The 12,374-nt window shown below is 32.5% G+C and overlaps 1 protein-coding gene across 1 annotated transcript in view; it reads right to left on the bottom strand.

The window, feature by feature from the left end:
* Nucleotides 1-12,374, bottom strand: part of CFAP46 (cilia and flagella associated protein 46) — a 95,683-nt gene that overhangs the window by 24,754 nt on the left and 58,555 nt on the right. Inside the window, exons 31-42 of the mRNA XM_033001301.2 lie at nucleotides 11,864-12,031; nucleotides 11,341-11,489; nucleotides 9,796-9,894; nucleotides 9,405-9,534; nucleotides 8,314-8,460; nucleotides 6,735-6,935; nucleotides 5,066-5,172; nucleotides 4,055-4,237; nucleotides 3,094-3,229; nucleotides 2,046-2,234; nucleotides 1,118-1,306; nucleotides 269-403 (exon numbers count right to left, since the gene is read on the bottom strand). Coding sequence (XP_032857192.2) covers nucleotides 269-403; nucleotides 1,118-1,306; nucleotides 2,046-2,234; nucleotides 3,094-3,229; nucleotides 4,055-4,237; nucleotides 5,066-5,172; nucleotides 6,735-6,935; nucleotides 8,314-8,460; nucleotides 9,405-9,534; nucleotides 9,796-9,894; nucleotides 11,341-11,489; nucleotides 11,864-12,031 — 1,833 coding nt within the window. The remainder of the gene's footprint in view (nucleotides 1-268; nucleotides 404-1,117; nucleotides 1,307-2,045; nucleotides 2,235-3,093; nucleotides 3,230-4,054; nucleotides 4,238-5,065; nucleotides 5,173-6,734; nucleotides 6,936-8,313; nucleotides 8,461-9,404; nucleotides 9,535-9,795; nucleotides 9,895-11,340; nucleotides 11,490-11,863; nucleotides 12,032-12,374) is intronic.

Below are 12,374 nucleotides of genomic sequence, written 5' to 3'. Positions count from 1 at the left end.
AGAAATTATTTCTTTCTGGGAGCAACTGGGAAAGCTCAATCAGGAGCTCCCACAGCATGTAAAGAGGGGCAAGGAGATACACAGCAGAGTAGTGATGGAAAGCTGGGGGATTTGGGGGTGTTTTGGAGATTTTTTTCTTTTGTAAGATCAAACTTATGTTACAAACATTTCCATTAACAGTTCAAACAGAACTGATAAGGTAAGGTGACTTACTGCATAAAAAGGAAGCACTCAAATTCTAATGTAAGCACATACATTATAATTATACCTTTAATTCTCTTATTTTCCTCCTATACATATCATATTGACATTTATGAGTTGGTAAACTGCTGTCTGTTATTTCCTGTTCACTGCATTCTGCTGAAGTCAGGAAAGTTTTTGAGATGTCTGATTTAGCTTCTTTCTATTCAACACAGTATATAAAAAGAATAATTAATCATTTCATTAAGTATAGATGACAATTTATTTTGTGAAAGCCTGGGTGCAAATGGAATTCTTCTGAAAAGAAATCATCTCACTATATGAATCCATTGATGGCGAGAGATTTAGCAATCAGGCATCAAAATTTCTTAATATGTTATGATGACAATTTGACTAGTAGAAACTAAAAAGGGCCCCCATACAACCTCTAAGATTTTTATTTTCTGATATTGGTCCTCAGTTTATTTCTTCTGAACACTTTCATTCATCACTGAATTTATAACAACTCAATCAACTTCCTTTTCTTACATGGTGCTCTTACTAGAACACAAAAGGAAATTACAAATCTGAGCTTTTACTCTACAAGTCATTGCCACTTCTTTGCATGGATTCAGAGATCAACCTACCTAGACTCTCAAGGCATTCAAGGAATTTTTTTCCTCTCTCTTTTGAAAATATTGTAATTAGCATATCTCAGGAATGAATGAAAAAAATATCTGCATGAGGATAGCATGTAGGCAGAAGCATTTTTCTGAAATGACTTGGCTCTGTGTACATTTTTATTATGGCTTGCATGCAGTACATAAAGCCTAGATCTAAATAAAGAGCAGTATTACACAAACATATACAGAAAAAATATTGTGGCAAACAACCTTTATATGTAGGAATGAACTTAAATGCAGAAAAGAACGCATACCATAACATTTGGCTTCCAGTAAATCTCCGAATGTACAGGATCTACGTTAATGGCAAGTAAACGAAGAGTTTTTCCAGTGAGATATAGGCATTTGGATTTGATGTCAGGACAGCCTTTACAAAGATTCTGTATATTTGCTAGCTGAGCCAGTGTAATATGACCCACAGTGCATTCCATACGCTTCCAATCCTGGTAAGATACATATTTATGTTTATTTGCTCATATGTACCCACACATACAGAACATACTTTCTAAAAAATGTAACACATATTTACATATAAACACATTTGTTAAATATGATTACACTTTCAACTACAAACAAGTTGTCTTTAATAGATATCCAAATTCAATAACAATTGATTAGAAAAAAGTACACTGTAACTTCCATAAGCAAATAATAATCAATGCTGATTGGGACAAGGGGAGGGTACCATGGAGAACGGTGGGGATACTGTATTTTCCTGTAACAGCATTTTCTGTTGCCGTTGTCAGAGACAGAATAATGGGGAAGAATTATTGCTCTGTTCCAGTGGGGCATGTTTTATGTTCTTATTCATCAGCTCAGTTAGGCAGTTCTGCTTAAAACACACTGTTTTAAAAAGAGAAAATAATGCAAAAAAGAATACTAACCCCAACCCCATCAATTATAGAGACTCAAGTAATTTCCCTGCTACTCTTAGTGACTTTTAAGTCTCTGCGTTTGAAAAAGAAAAGCCTTTCCAAGAAAACAGAACCAAAAAAAACCCTCAAAATAAACCATCACCAAAACAAAACCCACAGATTTGAACTTTCTTTGCTGCAAAACTACATGAATGGTCTGGTGACCCATTTCCTCAGTAATGGAAGACATGCTGCTATGGAAAACACTCCTGGGAAAATTTGTTATACCTTTTATATGCAAATCATAGGATTGAATATTTTGCATTACCTGTTCTGTTGCATCACCTTCAATAGTTTCCCTGATGAATGCCTCCACAATTTTATGACATGATGCTTCTCCCACTTTTTTAACCTTTTTCTCAGTAATAACAAGATGAAAGATATCCAAAAGAATTTCTACAAGATTTATTTTCCTGTTAGCTAGTTGCCTCATTAATGGAGTACTAATATTGGTAGTCTAAAATACAAAAGAAAGCTAAGTAGAATTCTAATTTCAAATATTTTTGAAAATTTACCTAGTAAGATGTTAGAATCTTATACTTCTTAGAACTAAAGAAACATTTTAACAGTATCACCTCAATCGATCAGAGATATTTAAGTAATTTTAAAAATAAACTTCAATGTCAAATATATTACAAAGCAATCAAAATAGCTGCATAGAAAAAGAACAGCTGGGTTTTGGCTTTTCACATTTTATGTACCTGGTATAAATATCTACTTCGAAAGGAGCTGCTACAAATGTGTACATAAAACCAGAATTTTAATATTAATGGTTTTGATAGTTGCACAAAAATGCTCGCTCTTTAAAAAAGGCAAAGCAGAAAAAATGCTGGATGCTAGAGTATAACAATGGTACACACTAGTAGAGTAGGCTGCAGGCTTTCATTACCCAAAATACACTATTTTGAAGACAGGATTTCTGTTTTTACGTAATGTTCTGTTGAACCTTTATTTTTCCTGAGAAATAAACACTTTATTGTGGAGAGTTTCAAACCTGTGATGTCTTTAGAGAATCAAAAGTATCTCCACATTTAGACTTATTCTTTCATAGTTATTAGATAAATCTCAGAATTAAATAAAATTGACAAAGAGCAAACAAATTCTCTCATTTCTGCATCTCTTCTTCCCTTTTTAAACTATAAATTCTTTTCGCATGCAGTGTTTCCTTCTATATTCAAACAATGTCTATCACTACAGGAAGATAATCTCATCAGGGGCTTCCAGCAATTATCCAAGAATGAATGAATACTACAACTAAATTAGATTTCTTTTCCACTAGTAGAAAATAATAATAAAAAAAATATATATATCCATACCTCATTAACTGCAAATAAACCACAAACATTATGAAATACTTCCTCTGTTTTGCATATTGCCCTCTGAGCTAAATTATAAGCATCTAGATAGTGACTATGTTTTTCTTCTTTGTTTCTTTCCTGCTTGGCAATCATCCTGAAAAAAAAAAAAACATACCGCCGTAAAAACAAGGGAACTAACATAAGAAAGTGCTTATTTTTATGGTATCAACACCATTGAACATACGTAATAAAATAAGTAGATTTATAGATTAGACTAATAGATTAGATAGATTAATTAATAGATAGTTTTAATTTTGGACATGTGTTTTCTAAATGTTCAGTTAGGAAAAGTGAACGTTCACACATTATTTTTTCAAGGTCTTATTCTGGGAACAGTACTGCTGCAATGTAAGAAGATGTAAAGACACAAAGAGAAGCAAAGCAGATAATCTAGAGTGTGTATTCACCTGGAACAAAACAGCAGAATAGCCAGGTACAAAATATATTTCAGTCACTTTAAGGGGACATCCTGGAAACAGCTGGGAGTGAAGACATACCATGTTTTGCATTTCTGCTATTACAGCAATTTCTATAGAAGCATTTTAACAGTAAGAATTACAAAAGCCTATAAATACTTGAGAATGATTGGTGTGGCTGCCAAAATGCCTTTACCAATGGGAAGACAAAAAGCTGACTTGGAGACCTTGATACTTTGTTTTGGCCTCAAAACCATTACAAAAATCACTAGTACCAGGTCAGATCAATACTACCTTCAGTGAAAAGAATTTTCTGATTCTACAGTATTTTTCTGAATATAGAACACATCAAGAATGCAAACAGACATGTAAAACACCAAGATATAAAACCTGACAATATTATCTGCTCTTTTCCATCTTTAATTAACTATAAAAATGTAAACAATACACTTCATGGGCTAGTTAAACTTGAATAAAAATTTTCATCAAAGTTATAGTCTTACCTGTGAGTATTTGCACATTCTAGTAGTATCTCAGCACTGCAGTCTTTATGCCCATAATGAAAGAAGTCCTCCTCAATTTGAACTAATTTATTGTAAGATTCCTGCACCACATGTGGCAACTGACAAGACTCAGCATTAATTCTCATATAATCTTGGGCAAAATGTATCTGAATAAGTATTTTCCTAGGAATAAAAATTAAGTACAAGATAGCAGGCAGAAAGCACAGGCAGTGTTTGAAAACTTACATATTTCTTTTTGCTCTCCCTTAAATTATAAGAAATCTAGAAAAAGTATTTTCATTCTTTAAATCTGTGGTTTATAAATTATAGTAGGTCCTGGAAAAAAAATATCAAAATATTATATTTTCAGATTAGAATCAAGGTGTCACTTGCTCCATGTATCTAACTATTCAAACTGCCTAGGCCTAATCAGTCTTCTAAACATAGCTGAACTGAGAAGACTACTAGTCTTCCCTTTCTAATCCAAAAGGTTCACATTTCTGGAAAGAGAAGGAAGTGTAGATGTTGTAGACTCCTCTCCTTTTATGAACACATTTTAAGCTCTCTGTGCTTGGTTTTCAAATGTAACCAAAATCATTGTTTAGTTTCACTATAAAAAGTCTTCCTGGATCATGGTGAGGGGAGAAGCAGGTCAATATGGCAGACTACAACAGTGTTGTGGGAATATCTGTGCTCAAACAGATACCTCTGCTTAGGCAAATGTATCTTGCTCCTTTGGGTAACCTACACCACAAACTATGCACAATAGGTTGTGGTATCTGAACTAGCTTACTAAGCAGGTAGTAGGGCTACATACAAGATTGAAGAAATTGGAAAGGAAATTTAAATTTAAAAAAATAAATAAATAAACATAAATTACTTAGAAGAAAAATATTTGCAAATAGATGGAATGCACCATACAAAAATAAAGATGGATGGTAAAAGTTGTCATGTGTTTTCAATGAAGCTGCACAGTAGAGGCTGTGTATGTTTTAATGAAAAGATAATTACCTGGCTTCAAGGGAAGCAATTATAAAGCCCAACTCTGATTGTCTGTTGGGTCTCTTCATTAAAGTAGATTTGAGCACATCTACAGTGTGTTCCAGTATCTCACAAGCCTGCAGGTAACATCAGAAATTTCATAATTGTATTTTAAAGGTCTGTGTCTAATATTATATATTCATTTAGAAAGCTTAAATTTTGTGCAGAACATGTTAAGTGTATTTCCCTGATATTCCCCAAGATGACTGATTCTTTGCAACTGTATATAAGTCTAGAAAATATGAATTATGATCATATTTAGATATTTTGATATGATTAAGTGAATGGAGTACATACACACAAGGAGAGAAGATGGAGCCAGACTCATCTTAGAGATACAAAGCAAAAGAACAAAGGGCAACAGACCCAGCTTGGAAAAAGAGGAATTCTAAACAGGTGTTCCTGTATTTGGCCACCTTCATAGTCACTTTTTTTTTTTTTTTTTTTCCTGGTTGAGGCAGATTTACAAGGGCCCAGAAAGGTTGTGGAATTTCAGTTCTTGGGAGATACTTGAAAAGTGGCCACACGTGGCCCAGAGTAACTTGATTCAACAATAAGGCCAGATTTCACTTCAAAATTGCCCCTGCTTTGCCTGGGGTTAGACCAGATGACCTCTAGCCTAAGTAGTACTTTGATTTTATATTTCACAAGCATCCTCTTAGGGACAGATTCCTGCATCCTTACTTACACTGACTAGCATATTAATCCACAAGTAAACCTTACGTTATTATAGTTTTGCAACCTGTGGATGCAAAAGAAGTCCCCAACTAACAGTTTTGAATGAAAAAGCCCTTAGATGACACTCATCTACACATTTGTCCTTATTAGAAACTTTTGCTGCTGCAGTCACGTTGGTCAGACATGTGGAGGAAAAAAAAACACCTCACACATTTCATTAATAGATATATTGGTAACACAATAGTAAATACCCTCACTGGCAACCACATATTTTGTCCCTCAACGATCGTAAATGTGAGTTCAGGTCAAATCAAAATAATCTATATAAAACCGACTTGCACAGATTATCAGCAAAGGACAGATCATCACAGACACAACAAGATTATATTGATGCTGAAACTCATGAAAGTTAAGGTTGAACAGCAAACGGATATTTTAATGTTAAGGGTCAAATAGGAAAAGGTTTTTAATATTGTACTATAGTTACAGTAGTATCTTTCAGAATCTAGAAATAATATCTGTAAAACTATTTGAAATCTTTGAAAAGGACGTGCATACTAGGAAATAATATTGAAAGTTATAATCTTTATTAAATATGGAAAATAAACACATCAATGTTAAGAAAACTGCCTGAGTAGAAAAGCATTCTAACCAAGAGAGTCAGATCCCTGGGATTTAGTTACAGAGACTAGATTACCATTGCTCTTATTTCAATAGAAGGATATACAGTTTATCATAAAAACATCCTAAACCTCTGTGGGTAAAATCTCATTCCTACTGGCCTGCATCTGTTTAGAATCTGTAATTAATGTCTGTTGAATGTACAAGAGAAAATACTAACTGCATTTCACACCTATTTTTGCCTTTATTGAAATGCAAAGACTATAACATTTCTCTTCACTGAAAGAGGCTTACCACCGCTGTAAAAAAACTAACCACCAAACAAAAAAATCTTCCTTACCATGCTCTCTTTTCCTTCCGCCTCTTCCTCTAGAATTGCTTCTATTAGGCTAAGGGTACTGTTGTACCAAAACTGTTCGTTTCCTCCTAGAAGCTGTGCTTTCTCAAGGAATGCTTTAGCTTGTCCATGGTTTCTTTCCAGGTTGGCCAATACAGCAAGTAAGTACAAGCACCTTGACACATCATACAGGGCCCCCAATTCCTAGGAAGAAAGATATGTGACCTATATACAAAGATCTACTACTGCTATTCATATTTACTTCTATTAATATTTTAGATTAAATTTATGAATAGGCATGGAAATAAGAAGGAAATGGTATTTCTTCAATTATCTGTGAAATCATTTAGTTACTCCTTATATTACTTAATTTTTTTCAAAAACTACTTGATATCAAGAACTTCAAATCTTTAAATATTTTTTATATCTCTTTATGTTCCTGTATCTTCTACCCCACAAGTCAAATAAGCTATTTTACTGCTATTATTTAGTATGTATATATCTGCTGTCTTTTGTCAGTACCTGATGAAGAAATGCGGTGATGAAAAATTTTTTAGTGAACCGGGATTTAGATACACTAGAGCTCCAGTAAATATACAATGCTACTTTATGCTCATTATAAACTACACAATAGTAGTATACAAGAGACACATATAGTCTACAGTGTAGATAGTATACTAGCATACAGACAGGCATACAGGATACTAGTAAGAAATTATATCATTAAAATTATTGTCCTCCCTAATATCTTTTGAACCTTTCTAAATGTACAATACTAAATGCATGTTTTAAGAAGAGACATATTAATTAATATATTATTCATATATTGTTATTCAAAATATTCATGTTCATGCTAAATATACATAGGCAGCTTTTACTTACTTGAGAAAAAATATAATGTGGAATAACAGGATAGCAATTACATTTTTTAAAGGTAAAGGATTTATTGCAATAATTATGTTTCAGTAACCCATATAACCAAGAAGAAAGCTATAATGGAGAACAGTAGATATAGGAAGAATATCTTTAATGTAAACCCTTCATAATAATGAGACAACGTGGATTTGTTTAGTGGAATATAGGGACACTTATTTCAGATCTGCCAGAATTCTAAGTCATAATTTCAGTGTCAGTGGCTGTTTATTAAAACACAGTTAGCATTAAAACTGTAGCGAAAATCAAAGTGATATAACTAAACTTTCAAATGATCAAAATGTTGAAAGGATGGAGATAAATGCTCGCTCTCTTATGAGCAAATCTTGAATATCCTTAAACTAGTTTAACAAACAAGGCTTGGATATAAATACAGCTTCCAAGGTCACTGCAAAGCAGACAAAGATGCTGACACTACTTTAGCAAGTTGAACTAATCTTCAGGCAGTTCCCATAAAGTTGGAGTTAAGTGCCATATATTTAAACGTATGGCTTATATGTGTTGAAACTCAAACGACATAGGTTTGGGGCAGGGGGGGAAGGTTTAGTTTTACAATTTTATTATTATTTTGAGGAATGACTGCATCAAATTTAACATTTTTCCTACACACTTTATTAATATTTCTCTTTCTATTTTATTTCTGATGTACCTGATTTGCAGCATGGGCTTCTGAAAGCAGAAGTCTTGCTGGTTGATAGAAGCCTAGCTGAATTAGTACTTCAGCTTTTTCTATCCACAAGTAAGGGAAAGAAAGTGCACTCAATCCTTTTCCCGTTACTGCATTTAACTCAAAAAACTGAAAAAAAAGCAAAATATTACACCTTCATAAATTTCAAAACTAAACAAGATGGAATACAAATTGTTATTAACTATCATATTCCACTCTTTATATATCCCACAGTCCAGCTCTATTTTCTAACTTCAAAATTCAATGTTAAATTTCAGGAAAAAACAGTTTACAGCGAGATTTGTATTTTGTAATCCTCAAAAGGTATTCAACTAGTAAGTATATATTATTAAAACTTATTTAAGAACAGATTAACTACTTCAGATATGCAACGGTCATGAAAAAGTTGATTCTTGGTAATAACTAAAACAATCAAAGAGAAAAAAATATTTGCAAGAGCTAAAAGAGGTGACTCGAGAGGGCTTAGTAATTAAAAAAAAAAAAAAAAGATATTTTATATGCATAAGAATGGAAAAATATGCAAAGTGAGCAAAATGACATGATGAAACCAAGGACAGAATTGCCATAGTAAAGTGGAGGTAAGATTTAAAAATATCAGTAAGGTAATTATCTCTTTAAAGAAGAGACAGAAAAGACAGAGCTGAAATATTTGCATGCCTTTAAATCAATATATAAGAGGGAGCAAACCAGCATTTTGTGATGTAATGGAGAGAGAAACAAGAGAAAACTGAGGCCAAGAATGAATACAATGTCTTTTTTGCTGCTCAGTCTTTTCCGTGGATCTGCATTGGTCCCAAATTCCATTTGCAGAAAAGTAGTTTTATTTTGGATGAATACAGATTCTATTCTTGTTGTTTCACAATACAAATAATATGACATAGCAAACCCAGATCTCATTCATCTGATGCCTGCCAGCAGAATTTTAGTACAACGCATTTTTAAAGATTTTTTTTGTGTCTCAAGTATAAAATTATTTAGAAACAAACTAGCAAGTATATTAAAATAAAAACTGATGAATAAATTTTTAAAGACACTGGAGTAGAAATAAAAACCTTTTCACTTGAAGTAAGGATATTCTCATCCCTACTACCATTCAGCTGAGCATTTCCAAAAAATGTTTTTCTTTCTTCTGTCTTAGTATGTACTTTTTTTTCTTTTTTCAGTGCAATCTCTTGCCTACACCTAAATCACAAGAAATAAAAGGTAAATTCAAGTATATTTAAAAGTATTTCATAATGTAGCATTAGTGTATTAGGCATCTTTACCATACACTCACTCTGTGGATAGATAAAAAACAGACACACACAGTATTTTAGGGTACAGCTAATACACCAAATTTGTGCAAGAGAACATGGTTTTTAATATTTTTTTCCCCTGACAACACTTATCAACTGTAGGGAAAAAACGCCAACTAAATACATCCTCTGTAGTGAAAATACATACATGGCTTGTTCCAAATCACTAATGTATGTTTCTCCAGCAGCCTTCTCATGATACAAAGATGCCTGACTCAGTTTTAGGTCTGAACATATCAGGGCAATTCTAAGAATAAAAAGAAGACATTTTTAAGAAACAATTAGAATATTCCATATGTCGCTTCATATAAACACATTATATATAAAGAGCATACATTCCACATTTGTCAACCCCACCTACTTATATGTTGATTAATACGGGCAATAGCAAAATTTTTAAATAAAAAAAGGGGAAATGCAGTAGTTAAGATTACCTGTTGCTAGAGGTCATAGAATAATAGAATGGTTTGGAAGGCACATTTTGAAGAACATCTAGTCCAACCCCCTGTGACAAGCAGAGGCCTCTTTCACTAGATCAGGTTGCTCAAAGCCCCATCCAAATTACCTTGAACACACCAGTATCCCCAGTTCATTCATCAAACCTGTTTCTCTCCAATTTAGTAGTAAAAATTATGTGGTCAAAATATGAAAATATTTATAATATGGTCTTACTACAGTGTGCAAAAAACCCCAGACATCTGTATGTGCTAACCTATTTTTCTGTATTGATTAAAGACTAATATATTAATGTACACCTACCTGATCATATATAAAAATCAGGTCATAGATATAAACAAAATACCATGGAATAAAAACAAATCTTGGGAAGTCAACCAAAAAAATTTGTCTGGCAGAGCTTCGCTGCAAATCAATATCTTATTAGTAAATCACTTTTAGTCTTGTAAGACAGTAACTTGGTAATCAATTGGCACTTCAGATAAACACACATACATTTGTATACATGAATATTTATGTATTCAGTTATGTGGGATCAGTTTCAGCCATTTAAAAAATACATTATATGGCATTTCACTTGGGAATTAAGCAAACAATTATTGCTTATAACTGTTAATTATAAAGCAAACATTATTCAATACATTTCAAAAAAAGCATGATGAAACTTTATAACTAAAACAGCAATAATTATCCATTGCATGCATATTAAATATTTTTGAATTAAAACATTTAGGGCTAATCATCCATAAAAATAACAGAATTTTGGTCACAAAGGCAAATCTCAATAAAATAGAATGTGCTTACTGGGAATACTTATTTGGGTTTTTAAGACAAAGACAATGTATTTTTGATGCCAGATGGGAGTCTGCCTTTTGAATACTTAAAAGATAATATCTTCATTGAAATTTTTTAGACTTTGCTTTTTCAGTTACGTGACAATAAGACATTTCAAAAATTATTCATATGGAAGCGGCTTGAGTTCATAATCTAGTATACCTTTCTTCATGAAGATCATGTTTTGTAACAGATAAACTTAATGGCTTTAATTCCACAAGCAAACCAATTCATCAAAATTCTATTAAAAGATATAAAAAAAAAAGGAATAAAAAGAAATAAAACCCATTACAAATATAAAACAGTAAGTCACAAAAAGCCTTGTTACTAATTAGTAAAATATTAATGGATGGTCCATTACATTCAGTTTCTCTTATATTTAAAATAAATAAAGGTTACAAACCGAAGGTGATAGAGATCAGACAGGCTTCTACATTCCACAACTTCACTAGCAATAACTTCGGCTAGCTGAAAGATGGGAAGAATCAAGTGGGGGCAAAAAATTTTCTGTAGTTCCTTAGATAAAATGTCCATAAAATACAAAGTGCAAGTCTGAAAAAGGAATTTTTTTTTAATTCAAATCAGTATAAACATCATTTTGTAAAGAATACACTTAAAATGAATGATTACATCTTCAGTTATAAACTTTACTAAAAAAAAATAAAAAATAAACTTTCAAGCTGAAAAAGCAACTGAGTACACAAAAAGCCAGTAGATTTATTCTGTAAGTTAAGTTCATGTCAGAATGCAGAGGATAGAATAACACTTTTTGAAGTATTAATGAGTACTATGACAAGGAAGTATTTGACAGCTGTCTGAACATACTCTATTGCACAGACAGAAAAATTAAAAAGTAACAATAGTTCTCTGCTACTGATTTTTTTCTTAAATAATAAGTGATCTAGAATTTTGAGGAGTATACTTACAGGTTTGGGGAAATTATCGCAGTTAATACCGTAACTACTTGTTTTCTGTTTAAAAGTATCTCTGATTTCATTGGGACAGTCATAATGAGCCCATTCTTCCACATTTGCTGGTAAGATATTAACTGATCCTTTCCCTTTAGGCTTCTCTTTCACAACAGAAACTTCAACCTATAATAAAAAATAAGGACATTTATGAGGCCAAATTAACATTCTTGTTGGTATTAAATATTCAGCTAACATTAAAAAAACACACCGTATCTGCTTAATAACCTTTCAAGTTTTGTCCTTTTTTTTTCACCTCTAGTGTGTGGGGTTTACAAAACAGAAGCATTTTGACCAGTGCGAGAAAAAAAAAAGATAAAAAGTATCTGTAAATTTATGACCTGTCAAGTCTGTGCAATCAAGAGTGAAGGCATGATATACAGACTCACAGAGAAATCATTCACAGGTTGTGAGAGTCTTTACAGGAAAACATCTGAACTATTTAACAAATGAGCCCAGGGAAACATCA

This window comes from Tyto alba, unplaced genomic scaffold, assembly GCF_018691265.1.
Source record: "Tyto alba isolate M040663 unplaced genomic scaffold, T.alba_DEE_v4.0 Super-Scaffold_1, whole genome shotgun sequence".
Taxonomy (NCBI): Eukaryota; Metazoa; Chordata; class Aves; order Strigiformes; family Tytonidae; genus Tyto; species Tyto alba.
Note: the sequence above shows the minus strand (reverse complement) of the source record. Positions and strands in the feature narration are given on the sequence as shown.